The sequence below is a fragment of the Canis lupus genome, chromosome 1, assembly GCF_011100685.1.
Source record: "Canis lupus familiaris isolate Mischka breed German Shepherd chromosome 1, alternate assembly UU_Cfam_GSD_1.0, whole genome shotgun sequence".
Taxonomy (NCBI): Eukaryota; Metazoa; Chordata; class Mammalia; order Carnivora; family Canidae; genus Canis; species Canis lupus.
In genome coordinates, this window is record NC_049222.1 from 28,140,720 (window position 1) to 28,162,860 (window position 22,141).

Consider the following 22,141-nt stretch of genomic DNA (forward strand, 5'->3'; position numbering starts at 1 on the left):
GCGCTGGTGCCGGGGGCCGGGCGTGGGGCGCGGGTGGCGGCCGCCCAAAGGGGGGGCGGCCCCGCGGGACCTGGCGCGAGCCCGCGCGGCCGCGGCCCGAAAGCGGGGTTTGCGCCAGAAAAGGCGCCTCCGCGGCCCCCGGCCGCCCTCCCCGGCCCCGGGCTCCCCGCCCGCGCGCCGTCCGGGCCTCGCTGCGCGCCAGGCACTGCGCGGCGGCGCGAGAGCCCGAGGGGAGCGGCGGCCCGGCCGGCCCGGCAGCCCCGCGGCCCGGCGGGCGGCAGCCAAGGCGACCGCGGAGGCGGCGGGCAGGGCGCGTGCGCACTGCAGGGGCGCCAGATTTGGCGGGAGGGGGAGTGTCCAAAGCTCTTTGTTTGATGGCATCTCTGTTTACAGAGTTTACATTTTAATATCAACCTGTTTCCTCCTCCTCCTCCTTCTCCTCCTCCTCCGCGACCTCCTCCTCCTCCTTCTCCTCTTTCTCCCGAGAAACTTCGCCCGGGCGGTGCGGAACGCCGCTGCGCAGCCGGGGACGGACGCAGGCAGGCGGCGGGCAGCGGGAGGCGGCAGCCCCGTGCGGTCCCGGCGGCTCCCAGCTGAGCCCCGCGCCCGCCGCGCCATGGCCCGGAGACCCCGACACAGGTAACGGGGAGCCGGGACGGGCGGCCGCGGGCGGGGGCGCGCGGGGGCGCGCGGGGCCCCGGGCGCTCGGGGAACAGGTGGGAATGCGTCCCCGGATCTTCTGTGGGGCTGTCAGATCCCGCGAGCACCCGGAGCCTCTGCCTCGGCAACTGATGAATGGAAGCGCCCGTGCGGGAAATAGTCTCGGACGTCAGGAAGCACGCCCCGAGGCTCGTCCTGCAGGTTGCACGGGGATACATTTCGCTCTAGGGGGCAAGCAAGCCGCACGTCCCCGCCGGGGCCAGAGCGGTGCCCACCGGCCCGGGGGAGCCCACCGGGTGCCTGGCTCGATGCCGCGGGCGTCGGCGAGGGAGTCGCAGCGGGACGGCTGGACGTACTGCGATGAGCTTGGACTTGGGAGCGCGCAGCATATGGCAGATGTAGGGGAGATGCCGGATTGTTTAGTAGCTGCAGGTAGCTCCCTTAAATTTCATTCATTCTTTACGGAGGCGGAGAAGAGCGGCAGCTGACAGGCGGCTGCGAAGAAGATTTTAGGGAAGAAAAGGGTCTCTCCGCCTTTGCAAATTGTCTGAAGCCCCGGTTTTGAAGGCTCTAGCCCCAGTGCCCCGGGAGGCTTTTATTTCTTATGCAAGCACTTCACACGCCTTCGCACGCGTCCGCGCCGCACATGTCCTCGCACTTGGGGAGGCCGCGGGACGAGGGGTGAAGTCCCCGCACGTCGCGGCCGCGCGAGGGGAAGACGGAGAGGAGGAGGGAAGTGCTCGTCCCGACTGTCAGCCGCTGGCGCTCGCGCTTCCCCCGGCCTCGGGACTGCGCGGACTGGCCGCGCCCGAGCTCCCCGCGAGCCGCCGGGTGCGGGGACCCGCTCGGCGGCCGTCACCGCTGCCCCCTCAACGGAAAAGGACGGGGGCGGGGGCGAGCAGCCCCCGGGACGCGGTCCTCGAGGCCCCTCGGCGGCGCAGAGGTCCGGGCGCGGCGCGCACACGTGGACGCGGCTGAGGTTGCGGCGCCTCCCCACGCCCTGCTCCCGCCGCCTAAGGTCGCCCGGGCGGAGGACGGGGCTCGCGCGGGCCCGTCGCTCGGGGGCCTTGGGATAAGCCCGCGGGGGCCAAGCAAACCCAACCTCTTTCCCTTCGGGTTGTTTGCTTTTCTTGCACGTATTTGTCTTTGAACCGGCTGTCGCCTGTCGCCGCGCAAGCGCTGGGAAGTTGCGAGGAGCGTGGGTGTGGGCCCCGCGGCGGCCCCTCGGGCCCGGGCCTGGCCAGGCGGGCAGCAGCGCCCGGGCAGGGCTGGGCCCCGGGGGAAAGGAGAAGGCGACCTGCGGGGCTCCTGGGCTCCCTACGCCACGCCCGGGCCCGGCCACGCGGGGCGGCGGTGCTGCCCCTGAAGTGGTTTCACCTTCGCCTTTGAGACTTAACAGCAGAGGCCACTTTTTTTTTTTTTTTTTTTTTTTTGAGAGCAGAAACTGGGAGGGAGGAGGAGAAGAAGGAAGCTGGGAAGGGGTGCTGGGAGGAGGCGCGGTGGAGGGCCGGCGCCCCGCGACCTCTGCGGGCTGGGCGGGGCGGGGCCGCGCAGGTTCCCTGCAGCTCCCAGGTAGCGGAGAAGGGTGGCGGCCGGGAGGGGCGGGAGCCTCGAACCTGCCTCAGGGGGAAGAGAAACCCGGCTGCGGGTTCAAAGCCGTTTCTTGCCAGGCGAGCGTCAGTTCGGCAGGGATTATTAACCAGGTCAGCGAAATGAGTCTGAACCCCTTTTCTAGAATCACAGTAGCGGCCACAAGGCACTTCCTCCCGCTCCCCTCCCTCTTCCCAACCCCCACCGTCTCTTTTCTTTTTCGTTTCTTTGCACGGTGTGTTTCCTTGACAGAATGTAATATTCATAGTTGTACTCTTGTAACCACACCAGGTCTAGCAGGTGGGGGGGGGGGGGGGGAGTCGAGTGCATCAAGCCTGAAATCAACCTTTGAAAGTCCTCTGACTGTTGAGTCCGAGAGCCTGTCAGAGCAGATAAAGGAAAAGTTATTTCAGGTCCTTAGTAAAAATTAGTCGCGCTTTGGCTACCGGCACGGCTTAGAGCAGGGGCATCGCATGCAAAGCTCCCAAGCTAGCCCTGGTGCCGCACCTGCTGATGGCCCCAGGAGCAGCCTGGGAGCAGCCCTGAGCTCACCCTCCTCCCCTGATGGTTTCTTCAGGACCTGCGGAAGTCCCACACCACGTTTTCCCCCAAGTCTCTGGTTCTGCACATCTCTGCTTCTGTGCTGAATTTTGAAGGAGCACAGAAGACATGAAATCATCATTTATTTGCCCTGGAAAGTACCTTACTAATAGAATCCAAGCCCTTAGGTATAGGTGAGGAACTGAGGTCCGGAGAGACGGGAAGTGATTTGTCCAATTCAAGCAGGGAACTGGAGGCAGAATTAGGACTGGCACCTTTGCCTCCAGAGCTCTAGTCCTGTTTGATGTCTGTCCTTTCTCACCTGAAGTTGGCTGCCCCCTATGGGCGGCCGGATTTGTTGCTTGTTCCTGAGAGATGAGCTGCTGTTTCCAGGAGAAAGATGCCCAGTATACTAGTTTGGAAAATATAGTTCTCACTTCTGAAAATGTGATCTCCAGACCTAACCAAACCTAAAACGTTAAAGTAAATTGAATCTGTTACTCTTTTTCCAGATTACTCTGGTTTGCTTGGTATTCCTGATATTTAATATGGGTGTCACTTCATTTGGGGGCTTTCCAAGGAGTTCCCTGTGAACCTTTTGAAATATGCTGACCATGGGGTGCCTGGGTGGCTCAGCGATTGAGCGTCTGCCTTTGGCTCTGGGATGGAGTCCCACATCTGGCTCCCTCCATAGAGCCTACTTCTCCCTCTGCCTGTGTCTGTGTCTCTCATGAATAAATAAATAAAATCTAAAAAAAAGAAAGAAAGAAAGAAAGAAAGAAAGAAAGAAAGAAAGAAAGAAAGAAAGAAAGAAAGAAAGAAAGAAAGAAAGATGCTGACCTTGGGACAGCCTTGGGATTGATTATATTTTATTAAATCTCTGATGCTTGTGTTTTTTATTAAAGGGAAACTGCTGTATTTATTAATCAGAAGTTGTTTAGAGCCTCTTATTGACATTGGGGAACAGGATTAGATTCTTGTTTAAAAGAACAGACACTAAATAAAAAATTATTATAGATTATAAATACAGCTTAGGGATCTCTTTTGTGGTGGCATTTGGAGTTTGGATCACATCCTACTTGTCACCATCCATCGTGGGCCTTCAAATTGTTGCCCAAAATAATAATTTTAAATTTTAAGAACCTCAAATTCAGTATTTTTGGAAAGCTTGCTTGACTTGTAAGGGATGAGTAATATAAGTTAGTTTGGGAAGACAAAATCTGATATAAATATAAATTTCCTTCTTAAAAATAATAATTTGCATTATAATGTTGCTTTATATCATTATTTTTATTGTTCTCAGTTTGGTAGACTTCTCAATATTACAATGAAAAATTTTAGTGAGATTTCTAAGAGGGTGTAATTTAAGGTATATTTATATTAAATTTATATCTTATGTTAAAGTATAATTTAAGACAGCATATTATGTTTTATAAGTAAAGTTATAACTAAAAGTAAATTGTAAATTTTACTAGCTGTAACATTACTGTCATCTATTTAGTATATGATTAATAAACATTAAATGTAGAGTTACTTGAAGAGTCATCAACATTCATAGCGTTGGTCTACTAGGTAAAAGAAAAAGCTCTCTTCAAAACACTAATGCATTCTTTTTAAACTCATCTGGGGGAATCCCTCAGTTTTGAATTAGGAACATTTTCAGAGATGTCAAATACCATTCAGTCATAAATAGAAAAACAAAAAACAAAAAATAAGCAAGAGTGTGGCTACCAAGTGGCCTAATTATTCACTAAGTTACTTAGGAAACTGAGTATTGTCAACTCTGCCACAAGTTGGATCAACTGACCTGGAGTTTCGAGCTGTTGGATATTAATGTTGTGTACAAAGCAGTCTGATCACTCAGTCTTCTCCTTCCTCAGGTTTTTTAAAAATCCTTTTGTCTTACATTCTCTTAGTCTTCTAATCTTTAAGGAATGACTCTATTTGTATTGTCAGTTGTATTACTTCTTGAATTTTTTTCTTTCTCAATAAAACACCAGCCTCATTGGAGTAACATAATTGAGTTGCTTATTGTATTGGAGAAATATTATTTAAATGACATGACTTCTTCCAAAGATTTTGAGTGTGTACTTATAAAAGGACATAGGCTCTTGTTTCTTTTATTGTCCTTAACATTAAGTTTTCAACTTAAACCTTCATTGGTGGGAAGGTTGCCAAGTGTGTAACTTGTCACTGGCCTAACAATCTCAGCAGGTTTAAACATGCAGAGCAATAAGAAAGTGCCAGGTCCTTGGCGGTATCTGTGGATACCACTAACAGCAGAACCAGTTTACAATACTAGAGCAACAGAAGGCAGAAAACAATCTTGTGCAAGTATTCAAACTTTTATCTTTATGATCTTTGCAAAGATTGAGTTTTCATGTAAATTTTGTAATCTAGTAGTTTAAGTCTTCTGCTTTCAGTCCACGTCTGCCCATCTTTTATTTCTGCAGCATATACAGTAGTGACGAGGATGATGAAGACATTGAGATGTGTGATCATGACTATGATGGGCTGCTGCCTAAGTCTGGAAAGCGTCACTTGGGGAAAACTAGGTGGACCAGGGAAGAGGTAACTAATTGTGTCATCAAAACATGGAACAAACCTAGAGTGTATCAATTTATGAAAAAAATGTTTCAGCTGAACTACGGGTGCTCAAACTCATTAGCAGGCTCTTTGAAATCTTATCCTAGCCTGCTATGCAACGTGCTGACCTCTCACCACTCCCCTGAGTGTACACTATCCCATTCACTTCCAAATTCTTCCTAGTTCTTTGAATGTCCCCTTCTTCTCAATTTAGATTTCATCTGTGTTTCTCTCTGCCTATTCTGTTCTTGTCCTTCTGCTGCACTCCTTCTTACTACTTCTTCGACACCTGTGAAGGTATTGCCTCTTCTGTGAGGCTATCCCTGGTTTTCAGGCAGATTGGATGCCTCCTCCAGGCACTGGATACACATTCTTATTTATTACTGCTGTAACAGGAATGCCTCCCCCAGTAGACTGACTACAGATCTACTGGCGGCAGAGCTAACTGTTCATTTTGACGTTCCCTGAGCCCAGAATCACTTGTTACAAAGGGAGATATTAGTAAGTATTCTCTGTACTGATGAATTAATTGCTACTTCCCCAAACAAAAGTATGAAACAAAATATAGAACTCATCTTGTCATAACGTATTGATTTAACATTCGTGATATATAATATTTCACAGAGCCATATTCATGTTCTAACAGCATTCAGTGATAGAGATGTGTCTTCTTCCCACCTTTCTTTTCCTGCTAGCCTATCAAAAGCTTGATCTTTGTAGAAATGGAAAAAAAATACTTAAGGAACAAAATTATTTATTAATGCATGGAGGGAAATGCTTTTTCTTTAAAGTTTTCAAAAATTTTTGCAAATGATTTTAGAGGATTTTAGGTTAGAATAAATAGTATTGACTCTTCCTCAGTTTCATTCTATCTTACTTCACTTAAACCAGAGCCCCTATCCCCCTGTGGATAGGCAAGTGGGATTGCCAGTGAGGTCCATAAGTTGTGATCTTCGATGATCCTGAGAGATACAGAAGTTCTGTTGTTACCACTGGTTTCCTAATTTCTGTGTCTGTGTCCTACAAGGACCCACATTGTCTGTGAAAGTTACCTTTGCAAAAACATAGTGGTTCTTTTTCACTTGAAGGTACATGTTTAGAAAGACACCTGTCAACTGAAAGATTTCTGCCTGATGTTTCGTGTCTTCTGTGTTTTAATAAGTTTGGCCTCATTTAAATTGTGAATATATTGATGCAAAAATGAAATTATTTTCTTACATTATCCATGCCTTCAAATTCAATCAAAAAAGTGATCTTCCATTTTTTACATGAAAGAGGTTGAACTAACTAAATGTTAAAATAGAGGTTGAGCTGTTTCTTACTCAAGATCCTATTTATTGCCATAAATGTCTATTAACTCTAACATTGGAGTACATCATTTTTTTTCCCATCAAGCAAAACTTTTAATAGTTATTATATATTAAACATTCAGGATCCCTGGGTAGCGCAGCGGTTTAGCGCCTGCCTTTGGCCCAGGGCGCAATCCTGAGGGCTTCTCCCTCTGCCTGTGTCTCTGCCTCTCTCTCTCTCTCTCTGTGTGTGACTATCATGAATAAATAAATAAAATCTTTTTAAAAAAATAAATAAAATAAACATTCAGTAAGCCAGGGATTATGCTAAATGTTTTGCATAGCTACTTCAGGTAATCCCCAAATAACCACATTGACATCAGCAGTCCCACCACATAGATGACAACATTAAGGCCCAGAAAAGCAACATGATATACCTGAGCCTATCTAACTAGTTAATAGCTGAGTCAAGTTTCAAACTCTGGTCTGTTAGGTTCTATATAAATCTATGCTCTAAACCAGTAGATTACATTAATATCTGTTGTATTTAAATATTTTTGAGGGTTTTTTCCTGGATTGGATTATTGGATTTGTTCCCTTTTACTCTAACTTGAATAAAATTATACAGTAAATGACTGATATCCTAGGACTAACTTTAAATGTCTTAGGATGAAAAACTAAAGAAGCTGGTGGAACAGAATGGAACAGATGACTGGAAAGTTATTGCCAATTATCTTCCGGTAAGTTCATAATATTTTCTTTCTATAAAATGAAATCTCCCCAACAATTTAAGTAAGATATTCTGGGAGAGGATATTAAGACATTACACATTTTGCTCATATGTAAGAAGTAGGGGGAGAAATGCCTCATCCATAACTTCTAGTTTATATTGTAATGCATATAATTAAGGGTTCTAAACAGATTGTTAAAAGATTTTTACAACATTTAAGAATTTTTTTCCTCTTGTTTTATCTTTTTATTAGGATAGTATAAATTAGCATTTTGATGACTTGTTATATGGTAGGATGACTAAAATCATGCTATATCCAAGGTAACTTCTTTTAAATTTCCTGTTTATTAGTTCAAAGCCATACTTGTGTACCCTGGCTGAAAATTTTGGTTTGTCCTTTTTTATTTACCCCATTTCCCATACCCTACATCCAAGCAGTGACTAAGGAATCTGGAATTCCTTTGTCAGTCAGCCCCTTCTTTCCATCCTCCTTGATGTTTCACAGATTCAGCCTCCATCCTTTTTCTCTGGACTATTACAGTGGCTTCCTAACTGGCTTCCCTACTTGTAGCTTTCCACTCTTCCATCACCCCAAACATTGTTGGTACACGGAGCGTCCTAAAATGCAGCTGTACCTTAACTTTTCAAAAACAACAGCAATGACATAAGAGTCTCACAAATTAAGTGTACTGCCTTGAGCTGGCAAACAAAGGTGCTTTCACATGGCCCCAACATACAACTCCGGTTCTCTTTCCTACTTCCTCTGTCAGCACGTTTGGTTGAATTCATTTCTGCTTTCCCTCCTTTGGGCTTTTGTCTCTGGTGATGTCACCTCCTAGAATGTTCCATTCAGCCTTCCAAGGGGCTATCAAGAGCTTTTCCAGACTCCTCCTAAGGAAACATAATTTCTCCTCCTAAGGAGATGCTTCTATTCCCAGCCCAATATCGTTTTGTTTTGGTTTCTTCTTGCTTATGAATCAAATTCTGCCTTCTGTTAGTTAATTATATATTTGTCTTTTTTTTCTAGATTATACTCTTTTATAAGTTAGGGCCTATCTTTATTCATCTTTATTCTGCAATATTAATATTTGAGGCCCTAAATTGAAGTATATCTCTTGGTTTGAATGGGAAGCAAACTTCAATCATTTAGAGTAGATTTCCAGGAAACTCTGACCGTCATGTGGAATCACTAACAAGTATCAGTCTCAGTCCATAGAGATACTGCCGCATGCGGAGGATAAGGTTAAACTGATAGCCATGTGTACAATATGAAGGTCCTTCAGTTCATAAGGCAGGACTATTTCACTAAGAAGACAGAGCTTCTAATTTTAGATGCAGTTTTGATATATTCTTTGTATGTTCATTAGCTGTAAGTAATGAGTGATGGGTAGGCTCTCCAAACATGCCCTAAAATGTTCCTGAATGTGTTTATTGTGCTTATCATATCTTATCTATATGACAGTGCATATTTTATTATTTGTCTAGAATCGAACAGATGTGCAATGCCAGCACCGATGGCAGAAGGTACTAAACCCTGAACTCATCAAGGGTCCTTGGACCAAAGAAGAAGATCAGAGAGTAAGTTCTTTTCTCTTTGGTGTGTGAATCACAAATAAGAATATTTCCCCAGACATCTTTATTGAATGTTTCCCAACTTGAGGAAACAGGTAAAGTGTCAGGAAGCAGAGGACTCTATTCCCATATTTCCAGTGAATGAAAGCAGATTCTTAGACATTTTCTAAAGATCTTGTAACACTGAAGAATGATTACGCTGAGTCATTACATAACATTAAAACATAGGTTATTTTTGTGTGTTTATCTGAAGGTGATAGAACTTGTACAGAAATACGGTCCGAAACGTTGGTCTGTTATTGCCAAGCACTTAAAGGGGAGAATTGGAAAACAATGTAGGGAGAGGTGGCATAACCACTTGAATCCAGAAGTTAAGAAAACCTCCTGGACAGAAGAGGAAGACAGAATTATTTACCAGGCACACAAGAGACTGGGGAACAGATGGGCAGAAATCGCAAAGCTACTGCCTGGACGGTAATAATATGTCAAAAAATATATTGATTGGGAAGAATGAGGGAGTGGGTATTGAACATTTTGTTTTAAATGTATGGTGAGTGAGTGAATTACATTGCAGTGATCGTGTTTCATTAGATACACCAGATCCGTAGATTTTGAAACTGGAGGAGCTCTTAGTGTGTATCTGATTGAGGACTTCCAGAATCCACCCAACAGTGAGCTCTGAGCCAAGTCATTGAACCTTCCCCAGCTTCAATCACTCTGTTTAAAAAATGAGTAATAGCTTACTTCACAGAGCCAATGTTAGTATCAAATAAAATGAATGTCGAAATAGTTGGTAAACTATAAAACTCTAAACACATAGAAGGAAACTGAGGATAGACATTTTGTCTCTGGTCTGAGCTCATGCAGCTGGTTCAGTAGACCAGAAGTAGCTTAGCTATCATTTTCCTGTTACCAGCGTTCATTTCATTATACCACTTGGCTTAGTTTTTCTTCCTTTGAAGAAGTGGAGTATTTCTAGAATTATCATACTGCTTCCAGTTTTTAAATAATGTCAGTGTTATGCTTTCTTTTAATGAACAAGGCACAGAAATGGCCTCATAATGAGGGATATCTAGAAAAGCTCATTTTTGTCCCACTTACCCCACTTGAACAGTTTATAAACATGCTTTCTTTAACTTGGAAGATACTTTTCATTATAAATCTTATGTAACTAATGTAAAATAGAAAATATTTAATAAGTTTTATTCTTGAGCTTTGAAATTGGAGAAAGGGTCCTTTAAAAGAAGGCCATGGCTCTGATGGGTTATGTCATGTTCTTGTGTGGTGTTCCCGAGCATTTCCTCCCTATGGATGTATCAGCCTAGAGAATCCAAGAAGTTGACAAATGGAGGCCTTTTCTCCCATTTGGCCTGAGAGGATATGCTGTTGATTCTTGTAAAAATTTAAGGGGCGATTGAACTTCCTCTTTCTTTAGCATACATTCCCCCACCCCCATCAGAATAGTCAAAGGGAGGCTTAAAACTTTTTTTTTTTTTTTTTTTTTTGAATTGAGAAACTGTTTTCCTGAGAATTTAAAGACTTTAGTAAAAAATGTTTTGCAGTTTGAAAATATATCGGGACTTAGCATCTTTCCCCTCTGGATCCCATTTTCTATTCTCACCTCCAGTTCTAGAACAATTTGAGGTGAATGTCTAAAGATGGGAGTTTCTTTTTTTCTTTAATCTTTTTTTTCTTTTTTTTTACTCCAAATTTCTGGCCATTGCTATTTGAGATAAAGAGCAGACAGTGAGGCAGTGGCGACATCATTATCATTCACCAAACTTTACTGTGCGCCTGTTGTGGTGTGTAGGCCCTGCTAAGCCACACTCAAAGGAGTAATTTTCTAGAACAGCTGGATCTCTAAGTTGTATGAGAGTCTTGAACAGTCAGAATAAACATGAAAAGTGGTTGTACTGAAAATACTCTTTTATCAAGGAAACAAAGTGGTTAAGGAATTTAAAGATTTCTAAAAATCCACATATGTCCCATATGGGGTAATGAGAAAAATCTATGGATTTTCAATTAGGTAACAAGGGAAGCATGATTTTCAGAGGTTCACGACTAAAACAATGAAAACAACCACAACCACAAAAAAAAAAAAAAAAAACACACAAAAGAAAGTCTCTGTTCGAAACAGTTTTCTGTCAATTAACTCTAATCTGAATTGAAAATTTTGTTTGTAAAATTCTTATGTGATATATTTCTGTGCAGAACTGATAATGCTATCAAGAACCACTGGAATTCTACAATGCGTCGAAAGGTCGAGCAGGAAGGTTATCTGCAGGAGTCTTCTAAAGCCAGCCCACCAGCAGTGGCCACAAGTTTTCAGAAGAACAGTCATTTGATGGGTTTTGCTCATGCTCCCCCTTCAGCTCATCTCCCTCCAGCTGGCCAGCCCTCAGTTAACAATGACTATTCCTATTACCACATTTCTGAAGCACAAAATGTAAGCCATTTCTGAGAATTTAGTTTACTGAGAGAGATGGTGATTTTAAGTCCAGGTAGCAATAATACATCACACGTTCATACTTTTCAGAGAACTTCCATAAATATGATCACCTTCGATCCCCACCTGCATACAGCCTTCCAGGTAGAGGGGGTATTGTTATCCATGCGTGCGTATGCAGAAGCCAGGATGTGAAGTGATCTGCCAAGAGTCGCAGAGCTCACAGTGCAGACTGGAGTCCAGGTTGTTGGATTCTAACTTCAATGCCTCAGATCAGATTAGCTTTTGAATGTCAATTTACTTAAGCTCTTGCAGAAGAAGAAAGGGGGAATGGAGATGCATTTGTGGCTGTTGTCTTCCTCTTCCAAAATGAAAAGTGAATGTAGTATTACATTTACAGAGGAGATCGTTTGACATTGAAATTCAACAGGTGTGATTCTGTAAGTTTGATTCTGGTAGTGATCTAGCAGAAATGTGTTAATTTATTCCTTCTGGGAATGTTTCCCTTCTTACTCTGAGTCAGGAGCAGGCTTGTGACACCATTTTCTGATGTCTCCTTTCATCCTGCTTTGGATCAGTGTGATTTCTTCCTAATTGCCAGATATTTCTATTCAGGGAAAGAAATTTCCATCATGGTTAGAAAAAGAAAAATAAGGAGAATAAAGACAAAATCGATAAACTTTAATCTTACCACTAACAATAACAGATGGTGAAACTTAGCCAAGAATATGGAGTTCATACACAAATTATATTCAAAATGTATTCCTAGTTTTTAGTCTTCTCTGTTCCATTCATTTGACTATAGCCTTTCCAGAAAAGTCTCAGATGAATGAAGTATCATAGGCGCTACTGTGCTCTTTACTAAAACTCTTAATTATTCCAAGAAAAATATTGCTATTATCACCAGCTAGAGCCATCCAGTTTTTCCCATTATGACTTCTTTCATACATTCACAAATATTTTTTAGGTTTATTTTTTATTGTGTTTTTCTCTAATTAAGGAATACTTCTCATCAAGATCAATGAGCACTCTCAATCTCTTTATGTTGCTTGAGCTATTTATTTTGCCATAAGGCCTAGCTAAAATTTCAAATTCAAGGGGTGTTTTGTTTTGTTTTTCCTCTGTGCATGAATTTTATCAGTAGAGTTTTGTGTTTTTTTTCCCTCAGTCAGAGCAAAACCTCAGGAAGCCACGTCCCCTAAAGCCTATGTGACCATGAATGACTCGGCCTTTGTTTGTCTGCCTTTTTTGATCTAGGTCTCCAGTCATGTCCCGTATCCTGTAGCGTTACATGTAAATATAGTCAATGTCCCTCAGCCAGCTGCTGCAGCCATTCAGGTAAGATCATTTGAAGACCATTTTGTAAAGAAATTCATTGACTGTTCAAAGCAAACTTTTTAAAGACATGCTTCATTTCTTTCATCTAAACAGTTATTTTCACTTGACCAACTGAAGTTAAAAAAAAAAAAAAAAAAAGGAATAGTGGAGGGGTGGGTGAAGTTCTAGCCAGTAAGCTACCAATCTTCACTTCTAGAGTAAACTTGCTCAGGAGTTCTCTGATTCTCTCTGATTGATAAATTGGACCAGCACATCAGTCAGCAGCCACTCGAGCCTCAGATTTCACATCACTGCCTTAGGTCTGGACTAACACTCCCAAAGAGTTGTACGGGGGCCAGATTCAGTTGGCGTTGGTTTCACACTGAGGCTTATTGGGCTGAATGGTCCCTCAGGACTACGGGCCATGGCAGCTTCCATTCAAGCCCTTGTCTTTTTTTTTCTCCCTGCATTTTTCATTTCAGAGACACTATAATGATGAAGATCCTGAGAAAGAAAAGCGAATAAAGGAATTAGAATTGCTCCTCATGTCAACTGAGAATGAGCTGAAAGGACAGCAGGCGTCACCGGTAAGAACAGACTGTGTGCTTGAATGGGGGGCCAGCAGCTTCACCCCAGGGCCCTCTGTCTATTTTACCTTCTCTTCTAACTATTACACTAATCAAGACTATAGATCCATTAACAGTGTTTGAACACAAGTTGCCTCTACTAAAATGGAGTTGGTATCACAGTGAATGCTGACCAATTGAAAGCAGCCCTTTTGTGCAGCAGCAGAAACTCAGAATCTGCTAGTGGCCACCATCAATTTTCTTGTTTTCTCGGGACTGTTATCAACTCAAAGACTAACAGATATAAATGAAGGAAAAATCAGCATTTTTGACAAAGCTCCGTATCTGTATGGTACCTATCCATTTGATGCTTCTCTTTTTCTTTTTTTTCTTAACCTAGATTTTCATACTTCATAGTTTCACGTATGATTTGATGCATGTTCAACCTACACATGTGAATAAGATATATAAAAAAGTAAATAACATGGCCGCTCTCTTTTGTTTGCATTATGAAAGTTGTGCAGACCATTACTGAATTTTGACATCTTTTTTTGGTGGTTGGGCTGCAGACAGAGAAAGTGGAGTGTACTTTGTAACCTATGGAGTTAAGCAATAAAAAGGATAAAAGAGATGTGATACCCAGTAGGGATCCTTAGGAGTGAATTTCTTTGGGGTTAAATAATAAGATGATTAGGTGCCTATGTTTGCTCGACCACTTTTTAACTTTAGTTAATGTTTTGCAATTTCTCCTGTTGCGCGGTCATGCTGAAAGGAGACTTCTGTTAATGTGCTCTTCTGCTTTCCTAACCACGTTGATTTGGCAGCCCTTCAGTGCATCAGTGCAATCTGTAACATTAAGAAGGCTTAGAAGCAACAAGAATATATGCAGATTAAGCAACTCTGACTTGAGTCCTTTGGCCTTTTCATAGATTAGAAGAACAGGGTAATTCTTAGTCTGCAGCAACCACGTATGGCCTTTTTTGTAGTTACATGAAAGCAGATCTTTTGGATGGTCCATGTGAGGCTTATACTTTGTGACCTAGTCCCTCTGTTTGCAGTTTTAGCAAAATGATGACAGCGAGGGTATTCACATAGGTGACAGACAGTACCACTCTTAAAAAGGGTCTTGCATCGATAAAAGGAAACATCTTGACAACTGTTTCATGGGTGCAAGTTTTGGATGATGCAACTGCTTTTATCTTTCCTCCAACAGCATCTGATACCTTGTGCAACTTCATTGCTAAGTTCCTTCTCCCTTTCTTCTCCCTGCTCTTTCTTTATTCCCCCTGCCCCCGCCTCAGAGCCAGAACCACACGTGCAGCTATCCCGGGTGGCACAGCACTACCATCGCTGACCACACCAGACCTCATGGGGACAGTGCACCTGTTTCCTGTTTGGAAGAACACCACTCCACTCCATCTCTGCCTGTGGATCCTGGCTCCCTACCTGAAGAAAGTGCCTCGCCAGCGAGGTGCATGATCGTCCACCAAGGCACCATTCTGGATAATGTTAAGAACCTCTTAGAATTTGCAGAAACACTTCAATTTATAGATTCTGTAAGTAGAATTGTTAAGGCAAGTTAATGTTTTTGAAGGTGAATGACAAAACCCATTTCTCAAATGATTGCCATTTTTCTATAGCAAATATCATTTTATTTGCATATATTACTATAAAAGTGTGATTTTAGCCTTTGCATATATATGTTTTGTCAAAGATCTGACTTTATAGGCTACTCAGATAAAAGATAGCCTTTCATGCATTTCCTTCAAAATGCATATTTTTTTAAAATAAAGTTAATGACCTACAAGTAGATCCTGGGTTGTGGAATGATGTTTGAGTTATTTTTTAACTTATTTTACTTTGTTACTTCTTTACATTTCTCTAGAATTGTGCTTTGCTTTTGGATAGCACATTAAGAATTGTATTTACTCATAATTTAACACAGTCTTTCAGTGTATTTGAAGCAGTCATGAGTTCATTGGTGGTACATGGCTCTTGCCAAAGAACATTGATTATGGATTGCCAGTCCCGATTGGTTCACTGAGATAAACCATCAATGAAACAAACGTTGAGTTCAGCACCTAGGACATAGATACTCAGTTCATTTCCTTTGTTGCTAAAAAGTATTTATTGTATATCCATCTAGTGGGAAGAAGCTTCCCAAAATGTGCCATCTCAAAAAGCTTTTCTTTTGGCTTTGGATTGCTTGCAAAGGAGAGAGTACCAGGATGTCCCTGTGGCACATATGTAGGGCCAATCTGGAGGCGGCATGATAGAGCTGCCAGGCAGCGTAGCAGAACAGTTGTTAATCCTGAAGCTATTTCTCAAGAGGGCCAGGTGTTTTCTCTGCCTTTCTCAGTGCTGTGTTTCAGGTGATGGCACACATCATGCACACACTGTCTCAAAGTTCTGTGCCTCCCACATTGTTTCAGGATTCTTCATCATGGTGTGATCTCAGCAGTTTTGAATTCTGTGAAGAAGCAGATTTTTCACCTAGCCAACATCACGCAGGCAAAGCCCTTCAGCTTCTGCAAAGAGAGGGCAGTGTGAATAGAGCTGCGGGAGAGCCTAGCACAAGGGTGAACAAACTCAAGTTGAGGGAGGGTTCGCTTGACCTGCTCAAGCCCTTACCTCCTTCGAGGCACAGCACATTTCCACTGGTCATCCTACGAAAAAAGCGGGGCCAGGCAAGCCCCTTGGCCACTGGAGACTCTAGCTCCTTCGTATTTGCTGACGTCAGCAGCTCAACTCCCAAGCGCTCCCCTGTCAAAAGCCTACCTTTCTCCCCTTCGCAGGTAGAGCATGATTTCTGCAGAGCTATTACTAATTTTCAACAGACACTAAAGCCTTAATAATCTAGAAACTAATCCTTTGGAACAAATGACTAATTAGTGCTGCCCTTGCTGATTTCATTCCGTCGTTGAATCGAGCTGTTGCTAAGTCATACTGCCTCCCCAAGTTTGAGCTGTCTGTAGGCTGACTGATGATTTTGTCATAATTCTCTTTTTTTCTTTTTGGTGATTTGAAATGCTGTTAGTTGCATGGGATGTGCTTTTATTTCCTCCAATGCTGGAGTTTAACATTTCTCTCCCTTCCTTTTCTCCCATTCTTTCCTGCTCCTTAAAAACTTTAGCAAACTTTTTGCCTATTTGTTCACTTATTATTTTGTGATTCACTGACCCAGGGAAGGAGGGGACCAAACTATGTTTGGAGAGCATTTGGGTTGCAACCAGAAACTTTAGAGGGTCCAATCCATCCTTAAGTGGAAAAGTTTTGGAAAAGCATAAGGAACAGATGCTTAAGAAAAACCACTTATTTTTAAATTTTAATTTCTTAACATTGGCTTTTTTGAGTTGTGCCATACTATTTTATCAACACGGTCTTTGCCATGAATATTCTCATCTCATGAATTTTTTTAAGGAATGGAAATTATAATTTTTATCAGAGATTCGTATTCCTTAATTATTAAACTAATGGAAGTTAGTAGGTAACTTGACACTTTAAAACATTTTCCAGTTATGTCTGTTGAGTTTATTTTAAGAACAGCTTTAAGTATGAACAAATGAAGCACCCACCAAAAAAAATTATCTTGTTTTTTTTATTTGTATCTTCCAAATTGTGTTCTGGAGGATATTAGGTCTACAAGACCTTGTAGATGTTCAAAAAAAATCTAAATGTATAAAAATATAAGTTTGGGAAACACTAAGTCAGAGTTAAAATTGGTTTCTTTACTGCAGGACCTCTCAGAGTTTTTAATACACTGATACACATTATGAATTTCCAGGAGGAGATTATGATATGTATGTTTCCCAAACTTATTTGACCTTGGAACTTTTTAAGGAACACCTGTTATTTCCCCAGAACAATGACATTCTGAGAAACACAGTTTATTATTCAGGAATGTTCTACATAATACAAACCTTCTATCACAATCATTCATAGATCATTAGAGAAAAAATTGCATAAAAATACAATAATTACTTTCCCAAAAATATCACTTTGATGCTTATAATCTTAATAAAGATTACATCCCATTCTCTTTAATGGCATTTATTGAGAATATTTTTGTAAGAGTTTGTGAGTTTTTCAGCAGTGACCCTGGATTTTATTTCTTGGAAATTACACTCCAAATTGCACTCCAACCGAAATAAGTCCCATACCGAAATATGTCCAATACTATGTGCTTGTTAGCATCTTTATTATTTTACAAGAAGGGTCAGTAAAACATACTTAACTTATATGTATCATGGTGTGATTTTTAAGTTGGGCTGAATAACGAATCACTGTTTAAGTATTTTTTTTCTTTCTTCCCGTATTTAGTTCTTAAACACTTCTGGTAACCATGAAAACTTAGACTTGGAAATGGCTTCTTTGACTTCTACTCCTCTCAATGGTCACAAATTGACTGTTACAACACCATTTCATAGAGACCAGACTGTGAAAACTCAAAAGGAAAATACTATGTAAGTCCTTACTTCAAGAATAAAATTATTTATTCTTATTTACTGATATTTAATTAATGGAATATAGCCTCCAAATGTCTGACCCATTAGTATATAATCACGTATAGTCTCACATTGCCTGTACCTGTCCTGAGCATGTCACAACTACCTAGACGTGGCAAGTCAGTAGATATACTAAATAACTTTTTGTAAAATCTCCTATTTTGAAGGACTATGTAGAACTACAGGTGGAGATAGTCCTCACATAACTTTTCTATTCAGTTTTTCCATTTGCTTGATAAGGCCTTTTCCTCACTGAAGACAAGATTTTCAACCCCCTTTCCTCTCTGATAATAAAATTTAGAGTAACAATGGTATGGCTCTTTACTTAGTTCATATTTTTTAATCTTGTTTCTTTTATGAAATTTATGTATAAATTTATGAAATTTATATATTTATGACTTATTTTAAAATCCCAAAGAATATTATAGGATCAGAAGCCAAGGAGTGATTAAGCAATGTTTATATTAAAAAAAGTCTTACCCAATTCAAAGAAATGGCAGAAAACATCAATATGAATTAGAGAAAACCTTTTAAAAATTATATCTTACTATTTCCAGTTACAATAAGTCCATTTCAAAAGGTTAACATGTGTTTTCTATTGTGGGCTTGTTTTAATGAATAGATCAAATTGATTTATAAATGACAACAAATCTTTACAGTGTTTATGATTATTATAAAGACAAAGACCTACAAGTACTATATGTGTCTTCAGAATGATCAAAGAAAGATGAAAAAATATTTTAATGCTCTTAGGAGTATAATATTTTGAAGTACTTGGGAATATGAAATGTGTATATTATCTTTTTCTTAATAACACATATAGGATTAATTCACATATCAATAACAGAGCTTATTCACTAAAAAAATATTACATACTGAATATTTCAGTACTTGTTTTCTTTTTAAAGTTTTAGAACTCCAGCTATCAAAAGGTCAATCCTAGAAAGCTCTCCAAGAACTCCTACACCCTTCAAACATGCCCTGGCAGCTCAAGAAATTAAATATGGTCCTCTGAAGATGCTAGTAAGTTTGGGCTAAGTTCTTGAGGTTAGCTGGTTTATTAGCACAGAAAGAAATTGTTCTCTGATGTGAACATACCCACTCTTCCTTTCAGCCTCAGACACCATCTCATCTAGTAGAAGATCTACAGGATGTGATCAAGCAGGAATCAGATGAACCAGGAATTGTTGCTGAGTTTCAAGAAAATGGACCACCTTTACTGAAAAAGATCAAACAAGAGGTAAACACATGAGATCCTTTGGAAGGAGTAAGATGTGAATTGTGCTGCCTCTGTTCCTTGTGGGCAGCTTTATATGTCTGGCATCAGTACTATGTAACAACACCACTTTTTATACAAGATTTTCCTACAAGATGCAGCTAAGAGGTACTGCCAAACTGTATAGGAGGCATGTGACCTTACATTTGGGAAGCCAGGCCACTTCTACCTACTTCATGTTTGAACAGAAAATATATTAGAAAGGATAAAGGAAAAAGAGCATGGCTGTTTACTGTACTTTTTGTTTTTGTTTGTTTTTTTGTTTTTTTGTTTTTTTAATTTTTATTTATTTATATAGTTACACAGAGAGAGAGAGAGAGAGAGAGAGAGAGAGGCAGAGGCATAGGCAGAGGGAGAAGCAGGCTCCATGCACTGGGAGCCCGATGTGGGATTCGATCCCGGATCTCCAGGATCGCGCCCTGGGCCAAAGGCAGGCGCTAAACCGCTGCGCCACCCAGGGATCCCCTGTTTTTGTTTGTTTTTAAGTAGGCTCCACGCCTACCATGGAGTCCAATACAAGGCTTGAACTCACAACCCTGAGATCAAGACATCAGATGAGATCAAAGGACAGATGTTCAACCATTTAAGCCATGCAGGCGCCCCTTTACTGTACTTTTTTTTATCACTAATACACAAATGGATAGATTTTTAATTTTCAGATTTCATGGAGAATTAAAATTTAAATTAAAATAATAGTATCCAACTTATAAAAGAAAAAGACTGACTTGCAAGGATCAAAATTCTAGCTTGAGTGGCAAGAAGCATTTCCAAAAAGTAGATAGAGTGCCTCTGGAATTTTTTTTCATATAAGGATAAATGTTTAACAGACTGACCAGAAATTTACTCTTTTTCTCCAGCTTTATTGAGATATTATTGACAAAATTGTAAGGTATTTAAGGTGTACAGCATGATGATTTGATATACATATATATTGTGGAGGGATTCTCCCTCACTAAGTTTAATGGACGCATCCAATACTTCATATGTTGGCCTTCTTAAAATTTTTTGTGAGAACATTTAAGTTCTGCTTACCAACTATAGTTGCCATGTTATACATTAAATCCTTAGATATTACTCATAGAAATTTACTCTCGAGTGTTGGTGTTCCATGGGAAGTTCTAATTCTAGAAACAACAAAGCACTTCCTGTTTGCTTTTAGGTGGAATCTCCAACGGATAAAGCAGGAAACTTCTTCTGCTCCAACCACTGGGAAGGGGAGAGTCTGAACACTCAGCTGTTCACACAGGCATCACCTGTGGCAGATGTGCCAGTAAGTACACGCCCATGTTATGAGGTCTTAGTGCCTCACAGAATTTTCTGCATGGTATGTGAGGCTAAAGGGGTTTTAGCACTATTTAATGCATCGTATTTCTAAATATTCTCTGTTACATGACTATTTCCTTATGATTATTAATGTTGAATATAGAAATTTTATGTATTAGAAATAGATTATTTTCCATGCAGATTTTTTTTGTTATTTATTTTCTTATGATTTGAGAGTCCTTACCACTTAAAAAATCTTCTGCATGAAAATATGTACTTCCATGAGAGGAGAATGTTAATTTTACATTTTCTTCTAATTTTCTTGTCTTCCAAAAGTAGTTATTTCTTCCTTGCTATATTGTCTCCTGTTTGGTTTTATGCAGCATCTAGCATAATGCCAGTCCCTGTCTATGGTAGATGCCCTTTATCATTCCTGTTACGCATTACTTTGGTTGCCACCATTTTTTAAAATAAACCTTATTTTTTAGAGCAGTTTTGGGTTCACGGAAAAGTGAAGCAGAAGATACAGAGATTTTCCACATACTCCTGCCCCCACATATGTGTAGCCCTCCCATTGTCCACATTCCCCACTCGAGTGGGACATTTGTTAAAATGGATGAGCTAACAGTGCTGACACTTCATCACCCAAAGTCCATAGTTTATATTAGGGTATGCTGTTGAGGCTGTACATTTTATGGGCTTGGACAAATTTATGACATAAGTCCACCATTGTAGTATCACACAGAGTAGTTTCACTGTCCTAAAAATTCTCTGTGGTCCACCTTGTCATCCCTCCACCACCATCTCTACCCCTGCCAACCCCTGGCAGCCATTGATCATTTTTTACTCTCTCTATAGTTTTGCTTTTTCCCAGATTTCATATAATTAAAATCATACAGTATGTAGCCTTTTCAGACTGGCTTCTTTCACTTAGTAATATGTACTTATGTTTCCGTGATGTCTTGTCATGGCTTGATAGCTCCTTTCTCTTTAGCACTTAGTGACCACCATTTTTAAAGTTTGCAATTGGTGAATGGTTGTCCTTTATGGAGAATCAGAGCTAATAACAATTGTTAATTTTTATTCAATATGTACTAAGTGGTAAGTACTATTTTAAGAGCTTTAGATGCATTACCTCATTGAATCCTCACAACAGCTGTGCAAGGTTGGTAACATTATCATTGCCATTATACCAACTGGGAAACAGGCACAGTGAGGCATACTCACTTGGTTAATATTATATACCTAATAAGTAGTGACTCTGGGTTAGAACTCAGAAAGTCTAGTTCTAAATTCCATGCTTTTAACCATTATACTATGCTGCCATGGATTTGTAGCTCTAGAATATTTTGATACCAATATACAAAATAAATAGTTCTCCAACTAGAGTTAAGTAAGTCTTTCATTTTCATTTTTTTAAAGATTTATTTATCTACTTTAGAGAGAGCATGAATGGAAGAGAGGGGTAGAGGGAAAGGGAGAGAGAGAATCCCAAGCAGACTCCCCACTGAGCTTCAGAGCCCAAATCAGGGCTTGATCTCATGACCTGAGCTGAAATCAAGAGTAAGATGCTTAACTGACTGAGCCACCCAGGCACCCCAATCTCTCATTCTTAAAAGCATGGATTTATTAATCCCTTTAACAGATGTTTTTTTGAGTGCCCATATCCTACCTAGAACTGTGTCAGACCCCAAAGCTTTTTGTTTTAGTGATGTTTGCCACAATGGGACTAGGGTTGGTGCATAGGTAAGGTCTTTCATAAGCTCAGCAAGAAGAGTTTCTGGCAGATCCCTGCGTTGTT

The 22,141-nt window shown here is 41.1% G+C and overlaps 1 protein-coding gene and 1 long non-coding RNA gene across 7 annotated transcripts in view; one reads left to right on the forward strand and one right to left on the reverse strand.

The window, feature by feature from the left end:
• The first annotated feature begins 400 nt into the window (after window positions 1–400).
• Window positions 401–22,141, forward strand: part of MYB (MYB proto-oncogene, transcription factor) — an 83,737-nt gene continuing 61,996 nt past the window's right edge. For 2 of the 6 annotated variants that reach the window (XR_005353534.1, XM_038526089.1), the window contains exons 1-14: window positions 404–639; window positions 5,244–5,361; window positions 7,334–7,405; window positions 8,881–8,973; window positions 9,221–9,441; window positions 11,179–11,413; window positions 12,671–12,751; window positions 13,213–13,317; window positions 14,598–14,852; window positions 15,729–16,091; window positions 17,617–17,759; window positions 18,710–18,824; window positions 18,916–19,041; window positions 20,237–20,347. Coding sequence is in view for 5 of the 6 variants with exons in the window: in XM_038526089.1 (XP_038382017.1) it covers window positions 617–639; window positions 5,244–5,361; window positions 7,334–7,405; window positions 8,881–8,973; window positions 9,221–9,441; window positions 11,179–11,413; window positions 12,671–12,751; window positions 13,213–13,317; window positions 14,598–14,852; window positions 15,729–16,091; window positions 17,617–17,759; window positions 18,710–18,824; window positions 18,916–19,041; window positions 20,237–20,347 (2,061 nt within the window). In the remaining variant the exon portion in view is untranslated. Of the gene's footprint in view, window positions 640–5,243; window positions 5,362–7,333; window positions 7,406–8,880; window positions 8,974–9,220; window positions 9,442–11,178; window positions 11,414–12,670; window positions 12,752–13,212; window positions 13,318–14,597; window positions 14,853–15,728; window positions 16,092–17,616; window positions 17,760–18,709; window positions 18,825–18,915; window positions 19,042–20,236; window positions 20,348–22,141 lie in introns of all 6 variants that reach the window. The other 4 variants (XM_038526087.1, XM_038526088.1, XM_038526090.1 and 1 more) reach the window with 4 other exon arrangements.
• Window positions 13,974–21,692, reverse strand: LOC111095371. The gene is made up of 3 exons (XR_005353544.1): window positions 21,476–21,692; window positions 18,900–19,020; window positions 13,974–17,740 (listed from the first exon to the last, which is right to left on the reverse strand). It is a non-coding gene; the product is annotated as an uncharacterized LOC111095371 (long non-coding RNA).